Genomic DNA, 26,893 nt, shown 5'->3' on the forward strand with positions numbered 1-26,893 from the left:
GCAGTGGTCTGCACAGAATGTCCTCAAGGCCTACGGGAAAAGGAGATGGTGGATCCTGTCGGATGGTTCACTGAGCAGACCGCCAAAGTCATTTGGCAGAATGCCTCATCACCAGAACTTTCAAACAAGCACCAAGATGTAGCTTGGCTGGTAGTGAGAAGGGCCCTCCCCGTCCGATCCTTCCTACATGCCTGGAATCTCACCACCTCTGCCCTCGAGGTGGCTGTGGTGGGGAAGAGACCGTCACCCACCTCTTTCTGGAATGTGCCTTTGCAAAACAGGTGTGGAAAGAGATGCAGTGGTTTTTGTCGAGGTTCATCCTGAGCAGTTGTGTAATACACAGGAGTCTGTGCTCTGCGGTCTGTTCCCAGGGACATATACCGAGATAAACATCAACTGCTACTGGAGGACCATCAACTTGGTGAAAGATGCTCTTTGGTCTGCCCGAAACTTGCTGGTCTTCCAGTGCAAAGAGTTGTCCATGACTGAGTGTTGCAGACTGGCACATTCCAAGGTTAAGGGCTTCATGCTGAGGGACGCTCAAAAGCTTGGGGCAGACGCCACAAAGGCTCAATGGGGAAACGCCATGGTGTAAGCTCCTCCCTCCAGAGTGAACCGAGGGGTTGGAACCTATGTACTAAAATATGGTTTTGCTGTGTCATGCAAATGTACATTGCATGTAAAATGGAATGGAAGGATTGTGAGGCAACTTGCGTTCTGTATTGAAGAAAACCGATTTCTTTTGCACTTTCTGGATTGTCAACTTGGAACTGTTTTGAACTGTTTTGTAATGTATATTTTACTGATTTTTATGGGAAAAAAGGTTCATATGAGGGGGACGATATGGTATGGGCCAAATCATCAACATGTCATGTGACTGATTTTCCCCCTCACACCCCAAACCTGTCACATTTAATCCAGAATGAAAGGACTGAAAGTTACAGGCAATGTAGGAAAGTTTGGCAGGAGGTAATCCCTCAGATGGAGTGGCATATTTCATTGGTTGGATGCCAGAGGATTGTGTTTAATATGGTCATAGGTTATTTTCCCTGAATCTTGCCCAGAATGAAACACAAAATTACCAGGGAATTATCCTGTGAAACATTAACCTTTTCCATTTGCATTCATCTTCTATATATATATTAAAAAAAAAATACCTTTCTATTCAGAAAAACTTCAAAATTAGGGAACGAAAAGGACTGCAACAACTTGCGTTTATATAGCAACTTTAACAAAGGAAACCATTCCAAGGTGCTTCACAGAAGGGTAATCAGGCAAAATTGACAGAGTCAAAGAAAGCGAAATTAGGAAACAAGACGAAAAGCTTGGTCAAAGAAGTAGGTTTTAAGGAGTGTCTGAAAGGAGGAGAGGTTTAGGGAGGGAATTCCAAAGCTTCGGCCTAACTGGCTGGTGGCACGGCCGCCAATGTTGGGAAATGGGGGAATGCACAACGCCAGAGCTGGAGGAATGCAGGGTTCTTGGAGAACTGGAGGAAGTTACAAAAACAAGGAGGGGTAAGGCCATGGAGGGATTTTAACATGAGACATATGTAAAATCAAAAAAATCTAATTGTGAGAAATAGTTTTGCATATCAGCCTTTGTTCAGTCTAATACTCAGTTAGAAGGCTGTGGGTTCAAGGCCCATTTCAAAGAATTGAGTAAATTATCTCACCTGACACTCCAGCGCAGCACTGAGGGAATGCTGCACTGACAGAGGTTCCATCTTTCAGATGAAACATTAAACTGAGGACCTATCTGCCCCCTAGGGTGGATGTAAAAGGTCCCCTGGCAATATTGGAAAATGAGCAGGAGAGGATGTGCTGGAAATTTTGAAAGACATGAGGACAGATAAGTCCCCGGGGCCAGACGGGATATACCCAAGGATATTACGGGAAGCGAGGGAAGAGATTGCCGCGCCTTTGGCAATGATCTTTGCATCCTCACTGTCCACTGGAGTAGTACCAAATGATTGGAGGGTGGCAAATGTTATTCCCTTGTTCAGGAAAGGGAATAGGGATAACCCTGGGAATTATAGACCAGTCAGTCTTGCGTTGGTAGTGGGCAAATTATTGGAGCGGATTCTGAGAGACAGGATTTATGATTATTTGGAAAAGCATAGTTTGATTAGAGACAGTCAGCATGACTTTGTGAGGGGCAGGTCATGCCTCACAAGCCTTATTGAATTCTTTGAAGATGTGACAAAACACGTTGATGAAGGAAGAGCAGTGGATGTGGTGTATATGGATTTTAGCAAGGCGTTTGATAAGGTTCCCCATGGTAGACTCATTCAGAAAGTAAGGAGGCATGGGATACAGGGAAAGTTGGCTGTCTGGATACAGAATTGGCTGGCCCATAGAAGACAGAGGGTGGTAGTAGATGGAAAGTATTCAGCCTGGAGCTCGGTGACCAGTGGTGTTCCGCAGGGATCTGTTCTGGGACCTCTGCTCTTTGTGATTTTTATAAATGACTTGGATGAGGAAGTGGAAGGGTGGGTTAGCAAGTTTGCCGATGACACGAAGGTTGCTGGAGTTGTGGATAGTGTGGAAGGCTGTTGTAGGTTGCAACGGGACATTGACAGGATGCAGAGTTGGGCTGAGAAGTGGCAGATGGAGTTCAACCTGGAAATGTGTGAAGTGATTCATTTTGGAAGGTCGAATTTGAATGCAGAATACAGGCTTAAAGACAGGATTCTTGGTTGTGTGGAGGAACAGAGGGATCTTGGGGTCCATGTCCATAGATCGCTCAAAGTTGCCACCCAAGTTGATAGGGTTGTTAAGAAAGTGTATGGTGTGTTGGCTTTCATTAACAGGGGGATTGAGTATAAGAGCCGCGAGGTTATGCTGCAGCTCTATAAAGCCCTGGTTCGACCACACTTGGAATATTGTGTTCAGTTCTGGTCGCCTCATTATAGGAAGGATGTGGAAGCTTTAGAGAGGGTGTGGAGGAGATTTACCAGGATCCTGCCTGGACTGGAGGGCATGTCTTAAGAAGAAAGGTTGAGGGAGCCTAGGGCTTTTCTCATTGGAACGAAGAAGGTGACTTGATAGAGGGGTACAAGATGATGAGAGGCATAGATAGAGTGGATAGCCAGAGACTTTTTCCCAGGGTGGAAAGGGCTATCACCAGGGGACATAATTTTAAGGTGATTGGAGGAAGGTTTCGGGGAGATGTCAGAGGTAGGTTCTTTACACAGAGAGTGGTGGGTGCGTGGAATGCACTGCCAGCGGTGGTAGTAGAAGCAGATACATTAGGGACATTTAAGCGACTTTTGGATAGGTACATGGATGATAGTAGTATGTAGGTAGTTTGATGCTGGAGTAGGTTAAAGGTTCGGCACAACATCGTGGGCCGAAGAACCTGTACTGTGCTGTACTGTTCTATGTTCTATAATGTCCTGGCTAATTTTTATCCCTCAACCAACATTGCAAAGACAAATTATCTGATCATTATGGCATTGCTGTTTTAGGATCTTGCTGTGCACTAATTGGCTGCCATGTTTCTTCTATTGCAACACTTCTAATAGTACTTAATTGGTGTCAAGCGCTTTGGAAGATCCTGAGGTTATGAAAGACACTTTATAAATGCAAGTTCTTTTCTCTATATATTACTGGCTTAATACATAATTTTTCTTGGACAAAAAGTGAAAGCAATTTTCGGTGTCTTGATCCTACTTACTTAAAAAGGCAGTGTGCCTTAAGAGGACTGTCCAATCTTGAGTTTTTTTCTGAACTGCCTGTCAAATGGGTGTTCGTTTTCTTGCAAATTTATAAAAATATTGCTGTTGTAAAGATGTTGATGCTTTTTGGAGTATTTAAATAATGATGGTGAGATGAGAGGTTTTTTCGATCTCAGGATGTGGGCAGTGCTGCAAGACCACAAAAAAACATCTCCTTGAACTAGGGTAGTTGTGAGTGAGTGCCTCGCATTGAATCAATCATATATTAAAAGAGTTCGGTAGTGTAGCGGTTGTGTTACTGGCCTTGTAGTCTAGATGAAAGGTTATCGATTTGAAACTTTGTTTCTATATCTACACATGCTGCCTGTCCTGCTGAGTATTTCCAGCATTTTCTGTTTGTTTTTATTTCAGATTTCCAACATCTGCAGTATTTTTCTTTTATAGTAATTGAGAGGTCTGGGCGAATAATTGTTCTCAGGATATCCTGAAGCACATCACAGCTTGAGTTGAAATCCCACTGTGTTCATTTGAGAATTTGAATACAGTTTTTTAAAATCTGGAAATAAGCTGGTGTCAGTAAAAGTGATCATGAAGCTGTCAGTTATAAATATCAAACTGGTTTATTAATGTACTTTTGGGAAGGAAACCTTCTGTCCTTTCCTCACCTGGCCTGTATATGACTCTTGTCTCGCATTGATGTGGTTGTCTCTTAACTGCCCTCTGAAATAGTTTAATAAACCCCTCAGTTTGGGCAATGGGCGACGGGGCCTAAGCAGGTAGGCAATAATATTGATTGTTTAACAATCAGCTGTGAAGGGCTTTGGGGTGTCCTGAGAACCTGTCATTGAAATGCAAGTCATTTTGTTTCTTCACTTGGTTATGTTCCTTACTAAACGACGCAGGCCATCTCCATCTCTCCAACATTGGATGAATCCTTGTCCTTTTCTGCAACATCGGCGACTGCCCAATATTCCAGAACACCAATTAATTGCATCCATACAGCGTCTCTAATATAGAATTAAAATCAGGAAGCAGAATTTCACAGACAGGGTCCCACAAAAGGTTGAGGATGCTGGTTCAATTGAAATTTTCAAAACTGAGATAGATAGGTATTTGTTGGGTGGGGCTATCAAGGGATATGGAACAAAGGCGGATAAATGGAATTAAAGTTCAGATCAGCCGTGATCTAATTGAATAGTGGAATGGGCTTGGGGCTGAACAGCCTACTCATGTTCCTATTATTAACCAAGTAGAAAAACATTTCAAGGCACTTCAAAGACTTGCAAGGAAGAAAAGGTACTGAACAGAAGTGATAGTTATTAGTGGGGAGGACCAAAAGCTGGGTCAAAGTAGTGCATTCTTACAGGAGGTGAGGGGTGTTGGAGATAGAGGTCTGCAAAGGAAACCCCACCGAGCCCGAATGCCGGACCTGGAAGTGTGACCCGACCAGAGCCGAGCCCGATACGTTGTTGGGTCCCATCGGGTTGGGGCGGGTGGCAGGCCTGTACATCAGTACATGGGTAAAGGCCTGCTACCCGACCCGACCCTGATGGGACCCGACAACGTGTCGAGTTCGGGTCGCACTTCCGGATCCAGCATTCGGGCTCGGTCTGGTTTCCTTTGCAGACTTTACTTCACATATAAGGCTATCCAACAGGGCATTGCAGTGCTTTAGTTGGAGAGGCACAGACATTTGTGCAGGGACTTATAGAGGTTTGGCCTCAGCGACTGTTAATGATGAGCTGATTCAGTGTGCGGAAAATCAGTTGGGTTCAACAGTGGGTGAGCAATCACTTTACCACATTATTACTCAAAAGGTGAAGTTGAAAATGAACCTCCCAGTGTAGTACTGAGTCGTACCAACTAAGAAGGTCTCAACATTCAATCCCCAGTCTAAACTGAGTTAGTTGATCTCGATCAGAGGGTGTGGTTTGCGGGAGGGCTAAGGGGAAAAGGCAGGGGAGTGGGACTAGCTGAGTTGCTTATGCATAGAGCTGGTATGAACACATTGGGCTGAATGGCCTCCTGTGCTGTAAACAGTCTATGAATCATAGAATTATAGAATCAATAAGGGTGTAGTAAATCTTCTACAATTTGGCCTCTGTGTCCCTCTGGACAGTGTTGTGGGACCACCTTAAGAAGGGGCTGTAAGTGAAGTCAATAGAGGAAGTGATGTCATGTCACATGACCAGAGTAGAGAAGATTAATAGAGCTGTTCAAAATTACAAAGAGTTTTGGTAGAATTAATAGAAAAAAACTGTTTCTAATGGCAGGAGGATCAGAAACAAGAGGTCACCAATTTAAAGTAATTGGCAAAAGAACCAGAGGAGCCATGAGAATTTTGTTTTACACAGCAAGCTTTCATGGTAAAATCATAGAATGGTATCTTGTGCTGTAACCATTCAGCCGATCGTGTCCGTTCCAGCTCTCTGTGAGAGGAACTCATAGTCCTGCTCCCTTGCCTTTTCCCCAGAGCCCTGCATTTTTTTTTCTTTTCGGGTGTTTATCCAATTCTCTTTTGAAAGCCACAATTGAATCTGCCTCCTTGTCGTGCTAGGCCCCCACCTGCCGAGAATGAGGCACATCAATTTTGTCATGAACATTGATTTTTGACTGTTGTTGGAGCGAGGAAATGACTTGTTAAACAGATCAGCCATGACTGGGAAAAAACATTTACATACTAAAAGATATTGAACATGAGGAAGTGCATCCCAGGGCCTGCTAAGGAGGATACAATCCACAAGGGCCAGGACTGGTTAGAACAGATGGTCACATGACTAACTGGCTGTTCCAGGGTTTTATTTTGAACTGGCCACAGAGAGTTTGAGCTGAGAAAGACTGTTTGCCCCTGACTGAGAAGATCTCTCCTTTCTGCTTCCATCTCTTTCTCACGAGCCTCTGAATCCATTGAAGACCACATGAACCCCAAGAGAGAAAAGTCTCCTACAGCAAACAAGATTTAAGAAGAACACTGAGCCCCAACGAAAAGCAAGATCTACCTACAATCAAGGACTCTACAGTGAGCTCGAAGAACCATAACAAAAGCTCTTCAGATATTGCCTCAAACTTTTCACTTTATTTTTCTTTTCTGTCACTATTTGCATGTGTGTATCACATATGTAGGCACGTCGTGTATCCATAGGCATCAACCGAATTAGAGTTTAAGTTCAAGTTTAATAAATTTCAACTTTTCTTCTTTAAACCTGAGAAAGCCTGTTTGTGCTGGTTTCTGCTTGGAAATGGGGAGGGTACAGGCCCAACATGTTCCCTCTAGGGTAATGGGTAGGAGCAACAAGCCTAGAGAACCATGGATGACCAGAAACATTCAGGGTACGATAAGAAGGAAAAGAGAGGCTTTTAGCAAATACAGGGAGAGCAAATCAACGGAAGCATTAGTGGAGTGCAGAAAGTGTAGGATGGAGCTTAAGAAAGCAATTAGGACAGCAAAGAGGGGGTATGAGAAGGCTCTGGCTGGTAAAAGTAGAGAAAATCCCAAGATATTCTATCAGTATATCAATGGGAAGAGGATAACCAGGGAGAGAGTAGGATCCATTAGGGACCAAGGGGGAAATCTGTGGGTGGAGCCAGAGGACGTTGGTAGGGGGTTGAACGAATACTTCACATCTGTCTTCATCCAAGAGAATGATGATGCAGATATGGAACTCACAGAGAGGGAGACTGTGAGGTTCTTGAGCAAATTGTCATAGGAAGTGACAAGGGAGGTTTTGGCAGGCTTAAAAGTGGACAAATCTCCAGGTCCGGACGATTAATGTCCCAGGATGCTGTGGGAGCCGAGGGTGGAGATTGCAGGGGCTCTGACTAAAATTTTTAATTCCTCTCTGGCCACGGGGGAGGTGCCAGAGGACTGGAGAACAGATAATGTGGTCCCACTATTTAAGAAAGGTTGTAGAGATAAGCCAGGGAATTACAGGCCAGTGAGTCTAACATCAGTGATAGGGAAACTATTGGAGAAAATTCTGAAGGAGAGAATCTATCACCACTTGGAGAGGCAAAATTTGATTAGGAATAGTCAGCATAGCTTTGTCAGAGGGAGGTCATGCTTAACAAATTTGATTGAATTTTTTGAGCATATGACCAGGTGTGTAGATGAGGGTAGTGCAGTTGATGTAGTTTACATGGATTTCAGCAAAGCCTTTGACAAGGTCCCACATGGGAGACTTATCAAGAAAGCAAATGCACATGGGATACAGGGTAACTTGATAAGGTGGATTCAAAATTGGCTTAGCTGTAGGAAACAGAGATTGATGACAGGCGGCTGTTTTAGTGACTGGAAGCCAGTGTCCAGTGGCGTACCACAGGGATCTGTGCTGGGTCCCCTATTGTTTGTCGTTTATATAAACGACATAGATAACTATGTGGGGGGTAGGATCAGTAAGTTCGCGGATGACACAAAGATTGGCTGAGTGGCTAACAGTGAGGTGGAGTGTCTTGGGTTACAGGAAGATATAGACGGGATGGTAAAATGGGCAGAAAAGTGGCAGTTGGAATTTAACCCTGAAAAGTGTGAGGTGATACACTTTGGAAGGAGTAATGTGACACGGAAGTATTCAATGAATGGCCTGACACTGGGAAGTTTCGACCTTGGTGTGTTTGTCCATAGATCTCTGAAGGCAGAAGGGCAGGTTAATGGGACACTTGCCTTTATCAATCGAGGCATAGATTACAAAAGCAGGGAGGCCATGTTGTAGTTGTATAGAACTTTGGTAAGGCCACAGCTGGAGTACTGTGTGCAATTCTGGTCGCCACATTATAGGAAGGATGTGATTGCACTGGAGGGGGTGCAGAGGCGATTCACCAGGATGTTGCCTGGGATGGAACATTTAAGCTATGAAAAGAGGTTGGATAGGCTTGGGTTGTTTTCGCTGGAGCAGAGAAGACTGAGTGGTGACCTGATCGAGGTGTACAAGATTATGAGGGGCACGGACAGGGTGGATAGAGAGCAGCTGTTCCCCTTAGTTGAAGGGTCAGTTACGAGGGGACACACGTTTAAGATGAGGGGCAAGAGGTTTAAGGGGGATTTGAGGAAGAACTTTTTTACCCAGAGGGTGGTGACGGTCTGGAATGCACTGCCTGGGAGGGTGGTAGAGGTGGGTTGCCTCACATCCTTTAAAAAGTACCTGGATGAGCACTTGGCACATCATAACATTCAAGGCTATGGGCCAAGTGATGGCAAATGGGATTAGGTAGACAGGTCAGACGTCTTTAATGCATCGGTGCAGACTTGATGGGCCGAAGGGCCTCTTCACTATATTATTCTGTGATTCTTTGCCTAGTAATTGAAAGGTGGTGAACAAGGATTTATCAAGGGGGTGCTAAGGTGTGTTTAAAATTAAACCCTGTTGGGGTAAGACCAGGTGAAGGCTGAGAGGGACCCTGAGACACCTTTCTCACCAGGTCGTAACAGTCCTCCACACTCTCAGGCAGTGCATTCCAGATCCTAACCACTTGCTGTGTATTTAAAAAAAAAAAGCTTTTCCTCATGTTACCATTTCTTCTTTTGCCAAACACCTTAAATCGGTGTCCTCTGGTTCTCGACCCTACCGCCAGTGGAAACAGTTTCTCCCTATCTATTCTCTCTAGACCCCTCATGATATTGAACACCTCTATCAAATCTCTTGTCAACCTTCTCTTTCCAAATGAGAACAGCCCTAGCTTCTGCAGTCTATCCACATAACTAAAGTCCTTCATCCCTGGAACCATTCTCGTAAATAAATCTGGCATACGCTGCCTGGAAAGATAGTAAAAGCAGATTCGATAGTAATTTTCAAAAAGGAATTGGATGTAAATTTGAAAAGGAAAAATTTGCAGGACTACAGGGAAAGAACACTGAGTGGAATTAATTGGGATAACTCCTTTAAAGAACTGACAAGGCCATGATGAGCTGAATGCCCTCCTTCTGTGCTGTATGATTCTATGATTCGGGGACATGATTCCCCAGCTAGAGGTAGACAGCCCATTCCTGAGTGTAGGGTTAAAAAAGCACACATGCCAGGCACCCCTTCTATAAGGGGGCCCATATTACTGTCTGAAATTTCCCACATGGGCTTCACTTCTGCCCCAGAAGTGGTTTATATGCCAGTTTCCTCTGATGTCCAGATCGATTGGAGGGTAGGGGAGATGAGGGAATGCTAATCTGGGAAAATACTCCTGTTGGCCCCATCTTCCCCAATATTTTGCGACCACATTTGAAGCAAACAACTTTCCACCAGATAAATGCCTTTGGAAATTTGCAGAGTGGGTGGAAACAACCACTCGCATTTATATAGCACCATTAATGAGTCGACAGAGACAAAGGAGGAGATGTTAGGACAGGAGACCAAATGCTTGGCCAAAGAGAGCATCTTAAGGGGGGAGAGAGAGGTAGAGTGGCTGAGGTAGGGCCCAAGACCTAAGCAGTTCAAGGTAAAGCCATCGGTGCTGGATTGAAGGAGATCAGGGATGCAAGAGGCCAGAATTGGAGAAATGCAGAGTTCTCAAAGGATGGCGGAGCAGGAGAAGGATACAGACAAAGGGACTGGCGAGGCCATGGAGGCATTTGAACATGAGGATGAGAATTCCAAATTTGAGGCATTGCTGGATCAGGAGCCAATTTAGGTCAGCGAGCACAGGAATAATAGGCGAACGGGGGACCTGTTACAAGATACGATATGGGCAGCAAGGTTTTGGATGAGTTCGGGTTCATGCAGACCTGTTTCTGGGTCCCATATATTTAGCTCCTTCTATGCTGCATTCTCAGCCAATTTACACCAGTAGAGATAGTTTACTGCAGGCTGCTGAGAAAATTCTGGTGTGGGCATGGGGGGACTTGACGAGGAGGTCAAGATCTAATTTTCCAGTGCTGTACATGGGGCTTCATAATGACATGCAGTACCTGTGACCTAATAGGATGAAAGTAATCTTTTCATTTTCTTTTTATTGTTTGTTTGTTGTACTTGGGATCACAGAATTGTTACATCACAGAAGGAGGCCATTTGAGCCGTGCAACAGCACCGGCTCTCCGAAGGAGCAGTTTACCTCGTGCCGTTCTCCCCATAGCCCTGCACATTCTTCCTTTTTCAGATAACAATCCAATTTCCTCTTGAATGCCTCAATTGAACCTGCCTCCGCCACACTCTCAGGCAGTGCATTCCAGATCCTAACCACTCGCTGCGTGAAAATGTTTTTCCTCATATTGCCATTGCTTCTTTTGCCAATTACCTTAAATTTGTGCCCTCTGGTTCTTGATCCTGCTACCAATGGGAACAGTTTTTCCCAATCTACTCTGTGCAGACCCCTCATGATTTTGAATACCTCTATCAAATCTCCTCCCAACCTTCTCTTATCCAAGGAAAACAGTCCCAAACTCTCCAATCTATCTTCATACCTGAAGTTCCTCATCTCTGGAACCATTTTTGTGAATCTTTTCTACACCCTCTCTCTAATGCTTTCACATCTTTCCTAAAGTGTGGCATCCAGAACTGGATGCAGTACTCCAGTTGAGGCTGAACCAGTGTTTTATACAAGTTCAACATAACTTCCTTGCTTTTGTATTCTATGCCCCTATTAATAAAGCCTAGGATATAGTATGCTTTATGAACCACGCTCTCGACCTGTCCTCCTGCCTTCCATGATTTATGCACATATGCACCCAGCTCCCTCTGCTTCTGCACCCGCTTTAGAATTGTGCCCTTTATTTTCTTTTGTGTCTCCGTGTTCTGCCTACCAAAATGAATCACTTCGCACTTCTCTGTGCTAAATTTCATCTGCCATGTGTCTGCCAATTTCGTCAGCCTGTCTATGTCCTTTTGAAGTTCTGCACTATCCTCCTCACTGATCACAAAGTTTCCAAGTTTTGTATCATCTGCAAATTTTGACACTGTGCCATGTACACCAAGCTCTAGGCCATTAATATATATCGGGAAAGCAAGGATACATTTATTGTGTCCATCCCTAATTGACCTGGGGGCATTAAGAATCAACCACATCCTGTGGGACTGAAGTCCCATGTAGGTGAGATCAGGTAGGGGTAGCAAGTGATCTCCCCTGAAGGAACCAGTTGGGTTCTGATGTGATAGATTCTTTAGCATTTATTTCCCAATGCCTGCCCACAAATTACAGATTATGAAATTGTTTCTCAATTTACCACAACAGTATTTGGACTATCCAGTACCATAAATTACAACACTGCTGTCCCAAATCGTCTCTATCAGTTTTGTCCTTTTTTTCCCCCTCTTCCTTTCTCTTTCTAACTCTGCTGGCTGGATATTTTCTCATGATTTACATGGGCAGGGTGTTTGAGCTCCGCCCTGTGCTCACAGGTGATGAGGTCAGCCATCAGTAACTGACAATTACTCAGCACTGTGCTGGGAATAGAGCCATTCAAAGCAAACATAGTCATTAGAGCTTGGATTACTCAATGGGCACTTACAACCGCACCCACATGTGTTGGGCTTTAATGGCATGTGGGTGGTTGAGATCAAGGGAGGGGAGACCAAATGGGAAATGGGCAGGAGAATTCGACTAAGTGACACATAGGAAGGCAAAGATTGAGAGGGGGTCAGAGAGAGCAGAGAGATTCAAAGAAAGAAAGAGAGAGAGCGAGAGCGAGCACATACTGAGATCTCTATCAAGAGGCCAAGTGGCATAAATGGTAGGTTTTCAGCACCAGAATCGGCATTGGGTCAACCATTTTGATTCTTGCCACAATTGTAGAATGAGGCCATTCAGGCTATGGTGTCTATGCCGGCTTTTTGGTAGAGCTATCCAATTAATCCCAGTCTCCTGCTCTTTCCCTGTAGCCCTATAATTTTTATCTCCAAGTATTTATCCAATTCTCAATCAATTTGGGTTTTAGTTTTCAGCCAGTCTGCACAGGCCTGTGATGTATTCTGATATCACTGAACTTTACAGACTTTCTCCGCACGTCAGACACAGTTCACGGCCTGTAAAGTGAAGTAACTGCATTGCAAAAGGTTATGGTGTAAAAACAGGAGAATTTGGCAAATGTGATATGAAACCCCTGTTCTACTATCTCATGCATTCTGCAGTCCTGGTACCAGCCAATTTGAATAGTACTCTTTTTGCCTTGTATTGTGAGATTCCACTCCTGTGGCATGGGCCAAAAGTCCACAGCAGTTTCCAGCAGACCACTACCATAACTTTGTGGCTGTTCACTAGAACAGCTGGAAACTGGGCCCAGACCTGGTTATGCCAAGTCTTGCCCTACTTTCAAGGTATTTGGGATAGTCTTGTGTAACCTCAAGTTATCTTTTATAAACTATGGTGCTACCAAGCCACTCTTGGTGATGGACATTGAAGTCCCCCAACCAGAGCGCATTCTGTGTCCTTGCCACCCTCAGTGCTTCTTCCAAGTGGTTTTCAGCATGGCAGAGTACTGATTCATCAGCTGAGGGGGGGGGGGGGGGTGCAGTAGGTAGTAATCAACAGGAGGTTTCCTTGCCTGTGTTTGTTCTGATGCCATGAGACTTCATGGGGTCTGGAGTCAATGTTTAGGACTCCCAGGGCAACACTCTCACTACTGTATACTAATGTCCCACTACCTCTGGTTGGTCTGTCCTGCTGGTGGGACAGGGCATACATAGGAATGGTGATGGTGGTGTCTAGGACATTGGATGGAAGGTATGTTTCTGTGAGTATGACTATGTCAGGCTGTTGCTTGAGTAGTCTGTGGGACAGCTCTCCCAATTTTGGCATAAGCCCCCAGATGTTACAACAAGCAGGCTTGGGCTGATAGTTGGCAAATAACATTCGTGCCACACAAGTTCCAGGCATTGACTTTCTGCATTAAGAGAAAATCTAACCATCTCCCCATGACATTCAATGGCATTACAATCGCTGAATCCTCTACCATCAACATCCTGGGGGTTACCATTGACCAGAAACTGAACTGGAGCAGCCACATAAATACTGTGGCTACAAGAGTAGGTCAGAAGCTGGGAATTCTGTGGCGAGTAACTCACCTTCAGTCTCCCCAAAGCCCATCCCCTATCTACAAGGCGCAAGTCAGGAGTGTGATGGGATACTCTCCACTTGCCTGGATGAGTGCAGCTCCAATAACATTCCAGAAGCTCAACACTATCCAGGACAAAGCAGCCCACTTGATCAGTATCCCATCCACCATCTTAAGCATTCACTCGCTCCACCACTCACGCACATTGGCAGCAGTGTGTACCATTTACAAGGTGCACTGCAGCAACTCACCACGCCTTCTTCGATAGCACCTTCCAAACCCATGACCTCTACCACCCAGAAGGACAAGGTCAGCAGACGTATGAGAACATCACCACCTGCAAGTTCCCCTTCAAGCCATGCAACATCCTGACTTGGAAGTATATCGCTGTTCCTTTACTGTCACTGGATCAAAATCCTGGAGCTCCCTCCTTAATAGCACTGTGGGTGTACCTGCACCAGATGGACTGCAGAGGTTTAAGAAGGCAGCTCACCACCACCTTCTCAAATGCAATTAGGGATGGGCAATAAATGCTTGCTAGCCACATCCCCCGAACGAATAAAAAAAAAAGTTTTTTTAAAAGAATAAGTTAATTAATGCACTATTACTTGCTTTATCATCGGATGAGATGTTAAACTGAGGCCTCACCTGCTTTCTCAGGCAAATGTAAAAGTTGCCATGGCACTATTTAGAAGAAGAGCAGTGGAGTTTTCCCCAGTGTATTGGCTAATATTTATCTCTCAATCAATATTACTGAAGTGAACTGATTATCTGGTCATTATTGCATTGATGTTTATAGGAGCTTACTGTGTGCAAATTGACTGTTGCATTTCCTATATTATAATAATGACTAAATTTCAGAAGTACTTCATTAGCTATAATCTATCTTATCTCTTTGGCCTCCTTATCTCGAGAGACAATGGGTAAGCGCCTGGAGGTGGTCACTTTGGGATATCCTGTGGTTAATGAAGGCATTATTAAATGCAATTGCTTCTTTTTATCCGGGAGTCTGTTTCACACATCCATGCCTGGGCTTTCAATTTTACATTTATCTACTCCAGTTTGAATCAAAAATTCTTACAACTGCTCTGGCTCTTTGACAGAGCTGTCCAATCACACCCCCTTCCCCTGCTCTTTCCCCATAACACTGCAAATTTTTCCTCTTTATATATTCAATTGCCTTCGAATTGAATTTGCTTCCACCACCCTTTCAGGCAGTGCATTCCAAATTGTCATTACCTGTTGTGTAAAAAAAAAATTTCTCTGATTCTTTTGCCAATCTTAAATCTGTGTCCTTTAGTCATTGAGCAACCCACCAATGGAAAGAGTTTTACCTTATTTACTGCCTCAAAACTCCTCAAAATTTTGAGCGCCTCTATTAAATCTTTCCTAAACCTTCTCTGCTTCTCTCGCCTCTCCATAGAACTGAAGTCTCTCATCCCTGGTATCATTCTGGAAAATCTCCTTTGTACCCTCTTCAAGGCCTTGAAATCCCTTCTAAAGTGTGGCAGTCAAAATTGGACACAGTATTCTACCTGGGGCCTAACCGGTGATTTTATAAAGATTTAGTACAACGTCTTTGCTTTTTTTATTCTATTGGCTCTATTTAAAAAGCAAAGGATCGTATTTGTTTTTTAACAGCCTTATCGACTTGTCCTTCCACCTTCAAATGTGTGATGGCCATCTGAGTTAGAAATCTTCGAATGTCAACATTATCCATTCTGACTGCCATTTAAAGACGGGGATCATGTTCTTCTCCTTTAAGTGTTAGTCGTAGCACTTTCACTTCTGAATCAGAAGGTTTTGGGATCAAGTCCCAGTCCAGAGAGTTGACTACATGATCTAGGTTACTGAGGGATTGCTGCAGTGTTGGAAATACCATTTGTCAGATGAGATAATAAACTTTTTTATTTATTACCACATTTGCGCTCTCAGCTGGACATCAAAGATTCCACAGCATTATTTGAAGCAGCACTTCATTGGCTGTAAAGCATTTTGGGAAGTTCTGAGTTTGTGAAAAATACTTATCCAAAACACTTACTGTTACGACCGAGGCGGGAGCAATGCACTGTCAATTCAGTCCCATCACTCCACAGGTCGCAGCATATTATCAAAGTTTTCCCACTTAATCAGAAAACAGCCAAATGAAACACTTTATTAAAAGCAAAATACTGCGGATGCTGGAAATCTGAAACAAAAACAAGAAATGCTGGAATCACTCAGCAGGTCTGGCAGCATCTGTGGAAAGAGAAGCAGAGTTAACGTTTCGGGTCAGTGACCCTTCTTCGGAACTGACAAAAATCAGAAAAGTCACATTTATAAGCAAGTGAGGTGGGGGTGGGGCAAGAGATAACAAAGGAGAAGGTGCAGATTGGACCAGGCCACATAGCTGACCAAAAGGTCACGGAGCAAAGGCAAACAATATGTTAATGGTGTGTTGAAAGACAAAGCATTAGTACAGATTAGGTGTAAATACACTGATTATTGAACAGCAGCAAGTGCAAACCTGAAAAAAAACAGTGGGTAAGCAAACTGAACAAACTAAGATGAAATGAAATAAATGCAAAAAAAAATTGTAAAAAATGTAAAAAAGGATGTAAAAAAAAAAGAGAAAGAAAAGAAAAAAGGAAGAAAAACTAACTAAAAATGAAAGTAAAATGGGGGGCTGTCATGCTCTGAAATTATTTCAGAGCATGACAGCCCCCCATTTTACTTTCATTTTTAGTTAGTTTTTCTTCCTTTTTTCTTTTCTTTCTCTTTTTTTTTACATCCTTTTTTACATTTTTTACAATTTTTTTTTTGCATTTATTTCATTTCATCTTAGTTTGTTCAGTTTGCTTACCCACTTTTTTTTTCAGGTTTTTTTCAGGTTTGCACTTGCTGCTGTTCAATAATCAGTGTATTTACACCTAATCTGTACTAATGCTTTGTCTTTCAACACACCATTAACATATTGTTTGCCTTTACTCCGTGACCTTTTGGTCAGCTATGTGGCCTGGTCCAATCTGCACCTTCTCCTTTGTTATCTCTTGCCCCACCCCCACCACACTTGCTTATAATCTGTGACTTTTCTAATATTTGTCAGTTCCGAAGAAGGGTCACTGACCCGAAACGTTAACTCTGCTTCTCTTTCCACAGATGCTGCCAGACCTGCTGAGTGATTCCAGCATTTCTTGTTGTGTTAAACACTTTATTAACCCCAGAATAAAACAATGCACCAAACCAAGTATCTTTAGACAACAACAAATTAAGATTTAGTTTATTATTAAATAGTTAACACTGTTAAGATAAATTTATGTCTAAAGACCTTATAACTTATTTATTCTAACTCCCGCATTCTCTCTCTCATTCAAAAATCAACGGTTAACTGGTTTAAAAAAATGATCCTTTAAAAATTAGCTGTTTCTTAAGAATAAATAAATAACTGGATTATAAGTCTTTGTGGGTTATATCCCTGATGGGTGAAGTATGCTGGTGTAAAAAATAGTCATGCCACTCGAAGTCTCCATGTGAATTCGATGAACAGTCTTTACTCGATAGGCATTAAAAACACTTCGGATGCAGCAGGCGTCACACAGTTCTTTTAACAAGGAATATGGCACTGGGTCCAGTCGGATTTTAAAATTGGTAGTCTTTCAGCTGAAATTTTACTGGGAATTCCAGAAAACGCAATCAGTCAAGAGCGAGTCAATCTTGAAGCAAAGACTATTTGGATTGGAAGTAAAGAAAAAGAATTTTGCTACCTCCAGCAGTACAAATGTTCTCCTCTTAGGCAATTAACACAGCCTGTGGATCATTGTAGAATTTCTGCGGAGGGAATTCTCTTCCTTCAAGGAAAGCATGCTTCGCTGGTGTGTTTCTCTAGTTCAAACTGGTTGAAGCTGGTTTTTACACACAGTTAAAAGTTACAATACACCATGTGATCTCCTCACTCTCCTGTTGCCTAGGAACAGGCCTGCTGTGGCACTGTTCTCAAAGAATCTTCTCACTCTATCTTTTTTAGACAGACTCTTAAAAGTACACTGTTTTAAACAGAGGAGAAAAAAAACCCAGTTCTGTGACACTTGCCCTAAACCCTAAATGCAAAGTCTTTTTCTTCTTTCATGCGTTTTGGTCAAAACAGCAGGAGAAAACCATGAAACCACAACCAGCCACTGAGGCTGATCAAGCTTAAATAATGACTGCCTTTTTTCTAACCCTCATTGAGTCAAGCACAAGGTTTTCTTTCTTTCAAATGGATCTCTGATTTATCTCTCTAACCCCTTTCCTGACTGGCATAACTTCAGTGTCTTTTCCTAGGTATCAATTGACTTAAAATTAGCGACCTTTCTCCTGTGGAATGTTCTACACAACTACTATTGTCTTCTTTGGCCTCCTTGTCTCGAGAGACACTGGGTAAGCGCCTGGAGGTGGTCTGTGGTGTGTGGAGCAGCGCCTGGAGTGGCTATAAAGGCCAATTCTAGAGTGACAGACTCTTACACAGGTGCTGCAGAAAAATGTGTTTGTCGGGGCTGTTACACAGTTGGCTCTCTCCTTGCGCCTCTGTCTTTTTTCCTGCCAACTGCTAAGTCTCTTCGACTCGCCACACTTTAGCCCCACCTTTATGGCTGCCCGCCAGCTCTGGCGAACGCTGGCAACTGGCTCCCACGACTTGTGATCAATGTCATAGGATTTCATGTCGTCTTTGCAGACGTCTTTAAAGCGGAGACGTGGACGGCCGGTGTGTCTGATACCAGTGGCGAGCTTGCTGTACAATGTGTCTTTGTGGATCCTGCCACCTTCCATGCGGCTCACATGGCCAAGCCATCTCAAGTGCCGCTGACTCAGTAGTGTGTATAAGCTGGGGATGTTGACCGCCTCGAGGACTTCTGTGTTGGAGATACGGTCCTGCCACCTGATGCCAAGTATTCTCCGGAGGCAGCGAAGGTGGAATGAATTGAGACGTCGCTCTTGGCTGACATACGTTGTCCAGGCCTCGCTGCCATAGAGCTGAGGACACTGGCCTGATACACTCGGACTTTTGTGACAACTACTATTGTAAGGGGAAGAATTGCCCTTCAGTCAAAACAAGTTTCAGGTCTGCAAATCCTCCCTCCTAATTTAGATCCCCAAGTACCAGAATTATCCTTGTTGCTCTTCTGTCTCATACAGTACAGTTCATCTGCCATGATCGTGCCCCAAACCCTCCTCCCAATCTTATGTGGAAATTTCTGGATAATCAACAACCTCCAAAATGTTGATCTTAAACATACCAATGCAGCAATAACTCAGCCATGTCAATGAAAACAAGTTCAGTACAATTACACTAAGCAATGAAACAATGTCCAGGCACAATACTTTGTCCCACGAAATATTCTGACCAGTAATTAGAAGGTGGGGATAATGGAAGTTCCACTAGCATATCCCAGATGCCCACATTCCAGACTATATTCTAAATGAATTACTTGAGGTTAGGATATTGTATACTGTTTGACTCCTAATCAAATTCCCTTGAAATGAATCCCCATATACAATTAGCTATCTTTATAATAAATTCAGATTTTCTGATTAGTTCCTGTGAATAATCAGTTGTAAGAAATTGATTTGGATAAAAATGTTCTTTTAATCTCATCAATCAGTTAGCCAACAACATTATCTTCTCATTACAGCATCCAGCTGTTTTTTAAACGGCCCTGGTCTCAGCTGCACTCCTTGGCAACTTCTTCGTGATGTCTGTGCTGAAACTGTCTCTCACAATCCTAAGCCCTTGCGATCTGCTGTCCTTGTGTATCTCAAAGTATAGTTTTAGGTTAACTTTCTCAGTTTGATTAAATGCCTATAAAGTTCCCTCTGAGACATCTCTTATACACTGGACTCAATGCAGTATCTGCATCCAATTAAACCCCAAGCTGAGCTTCCAATCCATTTCCTGCCCATCTCAAAGACAGCAAAATTTCAATGAAAGCAGAATCAGTGGCATAGTTTACAATAGAGGCCAGAGGATTATGATACCAGGATTATCATCAGCCTGGAGGAAACCTGCCAGTGGGATCCCACAGGGGTCTGTTTTGGGGCCTCTTTTGTTGAATATTTTCATAAATGATTTGGAGTGAGGAATCCCAAGCACTGTTGCTAAATTTGAAGATGATACGAAGCTAATGAAGTTGGTGGACTCCTAAGCTGAACAGGATAAGCTAAAAGAGAATTTGATGATACTTGGGAATTGGGCAGATTGACGGGAGATGAAATTCAACGTAGACAAATGCAAAATACTTCACATATGAAGAAAAAATTTTGGGTAAGGACTATTAATTAAATGCAAAGAACATCCTGTCCATTAAAGAGATCTGGGAGTCCTGATTGACAATAAATTGAAGGTTCCTTCCAATGTCCCACCGGAGACATCTCAAGGGTTTCTCAGTTGGCTACCCATCAATGTATACAGCCAGTCGTAAATGGGTTGTTTACGTACCTCAACTTCTCTTGTGACAGTAATAGCTGAAATGAGCACGCACATGCTTTTGCCTCTTTGGCACCCTGCGCCTGTGGGAATCCAGCTATTGATTGTGCATAAGTAACAGTCTAAGGACCACCACAGCAACCAGGAGTGTTTAGTCAACCATCAGAGATTTCATTCCATCATTCTATATCACACTGGAGATGTGATTCTTTTTCACACGAATGTCAGATTTGCATAACAAGCAAATGTGGTTTAAAATTTAGATATGCTCTTCTGGATAAATGGATTACAACTTAGATTGGAATGCCCACATAATGCAAGTTATTTGAGAGGAGTGCTGTGGCTCAGTTGGTAGCACTCCTGCTTCTGAGTCAGAAGGTTTTGGGTTCAAGTCCCACTCCAGGGTATGAGCACAAAAATCAAGGCTGGCGATGCAGTACTGAGGGTGCATTGCACTGATGGAGGTGCTGACTTTTGGATGAGATGTTAAACTGAGACCCCACATACCCTCTCAGGTGGATGTCAAAGATTTGTGGCACTATTTCAAAGAAGTTCAAGGAGTTATCCCTGATGTTCCAACCAATATTTATCCCTCAATCAACATCACAAAAACAGATTCTCTGGTTATCACATTGCTGTTTGTGGGAGTTTACACAAATTGGCTGCTGTGTTTTCTACATTGCAATGGTGACTATACTTCAGAAGTACTTCATTGGCCGTAAAGTGCTTTGAGGCATCAGCGGTCATGAAAGGTGTTATATCAATGCAAGTTGGTTTTCATTGTGCAGCTGGTGTGCCACCGCAAGAAGAGGTTCATGTACGTGTCTGCCAGATTCCCTGGAAGCTGTCATGATACTTTCAGACTGTGGCAGTCCAACATTCCAGACCAATTCATTCCAGGAACCAGGCTTAAGGTCTGGCTCATAGAAGACAAGGGAAAACCCCTTCAAACTGTGGTACCTGTGAGGAACCCCACCACTGAGAGCCACATGACCACCAGGTGTGTCATCAAGCAAACCATGAAGTTGTGCTTCAGGTGCCTAGATAGGTCTTGAGGGTCATGTCTGGAATTATTAAACATTGTGCAGCAGAGAGGATTACCATGGAACTCATCAGGCATTTTCTAATGAGGAAAGCATGGAAAAGGAGGAGGAGTATGAAGATGAGGCATACATTGCGAGACTAGCCGCTGCCCAGTATGCCAGAGACACCCCCATAGCTAGAAGCTTCAGTTAATTTTTCCAACTGGAACAAATAGCAAATGAAAGCCACAACACCAATACCAGCATCATCCAACCACCCCACAACCTGTCTCATCCCTGCACAAAACAGCCATGCATACACCCATTACACATTTGCTCAGTGGATCTTGCCATGTATTGACGTTCATCATGAAGCAAATGAAAGGATGAGTTGCCGCTCAGGGCGCTATAATGGGAAAGATGTGGAAATGGTGCTAATCAATAAATTTTATGTTGCATTTTCAAAAAAAAACCTTAACGGCATCTAACTTTTTGTCAAACATCAATGTGCATGCCTTGGTGAATTACATTTACTTTAACTTGTGTTTTCTACCACTTCTTTGTGTATCTTCAAATGTAGAGGCAGGCTGTTCAGATCCCTGCCCTGACTTTTTTTATTATTCATTCATGGGATGTGGGTGTCGCTGGTTAAGCCAGCATTTATTGCCCATCCCTTATTACCCTTGAGAAGATGGTGGTGAGCTGTCTTCCTGAACCTCTGCAGTCCGTGTGGGGTCGGTACATACACAGTGCTGTTAGGAAGGGAGTTCCAGGATTTTGACCCAGCGGCAGTGAAGGAACGGCGATATAGTTCCAAGCCAGGATGGTGTGTGGCTTGGAGGGGAACTTGCAGTTGGTGGTATTCCCATGCATTTGCTGCCCTTGTCCTTCTAGGTGGTAGAGGTCGTGGGTTTGGAAGGTGTTGTCTAAGGAGCCTTGGTGCATTGCTGCAGTGCATCTTGTAGATGGTACACACTGCTGCCACAGTGCTTTGTTGGTGGAGGGAGTGAATGTTTGTAGATGGGGTGCCAATCAAGTGGGCTGCTTTGTCCTGGATGGTGTCGAGTTCTTGAGTGTTGTTGGAGCTGCACCCATCCAGGCAAGTGGGAGAGTATTCCATCACACTCCAGACGTGTGCCTTGGAGATGGTGGACAGGCTTTGGGGAGTCAGGAGGTGAGTTACTCGCTGCAGGATTCCTAGCCTCTGACCTGTTTTGATTTGATGGAAGTACACCTGACAAAACAGCGTGGGGGTGGAGAGTGTTTGTACCACTGGCTGTAGGTAAATCAAAAAATATGCTAATATTCCTGATCTGCTGAGGTCATTAAACCGCTCCCTGCATTACATCCAAGACTGGGGCACAATAGTTCTTCTGCTCACCACCTCAGCCACCTCTAGTCATGTTGCCCTGGTGACAACAGTTTTTTTTTCTCCTATTGTTGAGACAAGTGTGTCCCTCCTGCTCCTGTCTGCACCTTGCAATGATTCAAGGGAAGGAGCATTGAATCTGGATGCTGCCCTTGCTTTTTATGAATCTATCTTTGACAGCTGCTGGCTCCTCAAAATTCCATATCTGCATTGGCCCTTTCAAGTAGAAATTGGGGAAACTGACTACTTGACTTTACTTCCAGGTTTTGCAATTTTTCCACCCTGTTCAGAACCCATCTTTGCATTATTATCAGGGCTATGGTTTCCATAGCTCTCAACCCCCACTGGGGTTTACCTCACCTCATGTATGTATCTAGTTGTAGACTAATTAATAGAAATTGATTACAATGATTTGTTAAGAACTCCATGATCATTGTATCACGATACAATCAAGATATTAGATAGTGAATTGGATTGATTCATTGGTCATTTGGACCTGACTTGGTTCATCTGGTAATTCCTATGTTCTTAAAAATTAGTACCTGTCAGAATCTATAACACTAATCTCTCGACAAGGTCAAAGAAAACACCCAGAGCATTTAGAAGGATTTTAATGAATACATACAGCATGATGACAAGACCTCACCCATTTTAGAGCTAAATATTTAGCAACCTGTCTGAGCAGTAACATGCTACTTGGGTTAGAATCAAGTAGTCAGCTGGGGTAGGCAGGTGCAAATGTGAATGAATTGGACCCCACCTAAGATCAAGGCAGAGCTAAACCGGTTTATCAACTAGTCTGAACATTAGAAACAGCATTAAAACAAAACAAATAGAATGCTGGGTGATATTGCCAGATCAGTTGAGGTCTGGGGCCCTGGTCAGGCTGCACTTGGAGTCCTCACAGTATAATGATAATGCCATTCAGCCGCAGTGCAAAGGAGAGTAACCAGGCTGACCTATGGTATTGCGAGGGTACAATATGTCGTGGTTGTATTACTGGACTAGTAATCCAGAGGCCTGCACTAATAATCCAATGAACATGAGTTTGAGAATTTACATACAAACATATGAATTCAGAGCAGGAGTAGGCCATTTGGCCCCTCAAGCCTGCTCCACTATTTGATAAGATTGTGGCTGAGCGGATTGTAGCCTCAACTGTGCTTTCCTGTCTACCTGCTATAACCTTTGACTCCCTTGTCAATCAAGAATCTGTCTAACTCAGCCTTAAAAATATTCAATAATCCTGCCTCCACTGCTCTCCGGGGAAGAGAATTCCACAGGCAAACAACCCTCTGAGTTTAAAAAAAAAATGTGGAAAATAAAATCTGATACCAATGAAAGTGACCACAAAGCTGTCGGATTGTCATAAAGACCCTTTAGGGAAGGAAACTTGCCATTGTTACATTCTCTGTTCCGTGTGTGAGGCCTGCAAGCAAACTTGACCAAGAATTGAAGTCCTGAGGAAATGGTGGAATTAACTTAATTCTTGTGCTTTCTTTACAGAAGGATCCTCACTATCTGCAACAATGGCTTGAAGTTTTTGTCACCTCCTTCGAGCGAATTATTAACGTCAGCTCATATGAGCCACTGCAGCGAAGGTAATCAACAAGTAAAATGTCATCGGCCCATTCAATCTACTGTTCAAAAACCTCTTGCATCCTTTTTTGTAAGATTTATTGGTTGCCCATTCCTCACTGCTGTGCGATGGTAATCATGGGCCAAGACCACTTTACTGCACATTAAGTGGTGACCATCTAGGTCGTGGATTGTTTTAACCTCGAAAAAAAAATAGAATCATAGAATTTTTAAGGCACAGAAAGAGGCCACTTGACCCATCGTGTCTGTTCCAGCTGAAAAATGATCAACCTATTCTAATCCCACCTTCCAGCATTTGGTCCGTAGCCCTGTAGATTACAGCACTTGAGGTGCATATCCAGACTCTTTTTGAATGAGTTGAGGGTTTCTGCCTCAACTACCCTTTCAGGCAGTGAGTTCCAGACCCCCACCACCATCTGGGGGCAAAATGATTTCCTCTTCTCCCCTCTAATTTTTCACTTTAAATCTATACCCCCTAGTCACTGACCTCTCTGCTAAGCTGAATCGGCCCTTCATCTCCACTCTATCCAGGCCCCTCAAAATTTTGTACATTTCAATCAGATCTCCCCTCAGTCTTCTCTATTCCAATCTTTCCTCAAAACTGCATTTTTCCAGTCCTGGCAACATTCTCGTAAATTTCCTCTCTCGTGTATTTACATCCTTTCTGTAATGAGGTGACCAGAACTGCACACAGTACTCAAGTTGTAGCTTAAATATGAGTTATACAGTTCCAGCATAACCTCCGTGCTCTTATATTCTATACCTCGGCTAATAAAGGGAGGAATTCCATATGCCGCCTTAAACACCTTATCGACCTTTCCTGCTACCTTCAGGGATCTGTGGACATTCACTCCAAGGTTCATCACTCCCACTACACTTCTCAGTATTTTCTCATTAATCGTGTATTCCTTTGCCTTGTTTGACCTCTCCAAATGCATCACCTCACACTTCTCCAGGTTGAATTCCATTTGCCACTTCTCTGCCCATCTGACCAGACCATCAATATCTTCTGCAGCCTGCAGCTATCCTCCTCGCTATCTACCACACACACAATGTGTGTGTCATCTGCAAACTTCTTGATCATGTCCCCTACATTTATATCCAAATTGTTAATATATACCACAAAAAGCAAGGGACCCAGTACGGAGCCCTGCAGAACGCCACTGGAAACAGCCCTCCAGTTGCAAAAACAGCCGTCAACAATTACCCTTTGTTTCCTGCCACTGAGCCAATTTTGTATCCACCTTCCTGTATTTCACTGGATCCCATGGGATTTTATTTCTTTAACCAGTCTGCCATGTGGGACCTTGTCAAAAGCCTTGCTAAAATCCATGTAGACCACATCAACTACATTACCCTCATCTATGTTCCTTGTTACTTCTTCAAAAAATTCGATCAAGTTGGTCAGACAAGATCTTCCCTTAACAAATCCATGCTGACTATCCTTGATTAACCTGTGCCTTTCTAAGTGACAGCTTATCCTGTCTCTCAGAATAGATTCCAATAATTTTCCCACTACTGAGGTTAGACTGACAGGCCTATAATTATTCGGTCTATCCCTCACTCCCTTTTTAAACAGAGGTACAACGTTAGCAATTCTCTAATCCTCCGGCACCACACCTGTGTCCAGTGAGGACTGGAAAATGATAGTCGGACCCTCTGCTATTTCTTCTCTTGCTTCTTTTAACAGCCAAGATGCATTTCATCTGGCCCTAGTGATTTATCAATTTTCAAGGATGCTAATCCCATTCCTCTCTCCCTATGTTTATCACATCCAATACTTCACACTCCTCTTTAACTACAATGTCTGCATTATCCCCCTCTTTTGTGAAGACAGACGCAAAGTATTCATTAAGAAGCTTATCAACATCTTCCGCCCCAACATGTAGGTTACCTTTTTGATCTTTTATGGGCCCTACTCTCTCCTTAGTTATCCTCTTGTTCTTAATGTATTGATAAAACATCTTTGGGTTCAACTTGATTTTGCTCACCAATATTCTTTCATGCCTTCTCAGCTTTCCTAATTTCCTTTTTGATTTCACCCCTTCACTTTCTATACTTCTCTCGGCTGTCTTTAGTATTGAGTTCTCTGTGTTGGACATAAGCTTTCCTTTTCTGCCTTATCTTACCCTGTACGCTCCTTGACAGCTAAGGCCCTAGATTTGGCCACCTCGCCCTTTTTCTTTGTTTACTCTGAACCCCTTGAATCTCCCCTTTGAATGCCTCCCACTGTTCTGACACTGATTTACCTTGAAGTAGCTGTTTCCAGTCCACTTTCGCTAAATCACTCCTCAGTTTAGTAAAATTGGCCTTGCCCCAATGGAGAACCCTAACTCCTGTTCTACCGCTGTCCTTTTCCATAATTATGTTAAAACTGACTGAATTATGATCACTACCACCAAAATGCTCTCACACTTCCACTCCTTCCACCTGCCCATCTTCATTTCCTAAAACTTGTGTTTGGAAGATTGAAGGATGATATACTCAGGGTGTTTAGAAAGATAAATGGATTCAAAAGGGTCGCTAATTTCTCTGGTGGGAAAATACAGAACAACAGGGCACAATCTTAAACATATAACTAGGCCATTCTGGAGTTTAATGGAGAAGTGCTTTTGCACACAAAGGCCAGTGGAAATCTCGAACCTCAACAGGCTGAGGATGCTGGGTCAGTTGGAGCTTTCAAGACTGTATGGATAGATAGCTTTTTGTTATATAAAGATATCAATGGTGGGTAAATGGATTTGAAGTGTAAGTCTGGATTATTTACTGAAGTCTTTTGATGTGAAACTTGAACCCACAATGTTCTGCCTCAGAGGCA

General features: G+C 43.3%; 1 protein-coding gene across 3 annotated transcripts in view; it reads left to right on the top strand.

The window, feature by feature from the left end:
- The window catches only part of nbeal2 (neurobeachin-like 2), a 314,989-nt gene that overhangs the window by 86,225 nt on the left and 201,871 nt on the right, over nucleotides 1-26,893 (top strand). For all 3 annotated transcript variants that reach the window (XM_068031502.1, XM_068031504.1, XM_068031503.1), the window contains exon 2: nucleotides 23,983-24,077. In XM_068031502.1, the coding sequence (XP_067887603.1) occupies nucleotides 23,983-24,077 (95 nt within the window). The remainder of the gene's footprint in view (nucleotides 1-23,982; nucleotides 24,078-26,893) is intronic.

This window comes from Heterodontus francisci, chromosome 5 (assembly GCF_036365525.1).
Source record: "Heterodontus francisci isolate sHetFra1 chromosome 5, sHetFra1.hap1, whole genome shotgun sequence".
NCBI classification, from domain to species: Eukaryota; Metazoa; Chordata; class Chondrichthyes; order Heterodontiformes; family Heterodontidae; genus Heterodontus; species Heterodontus francisci.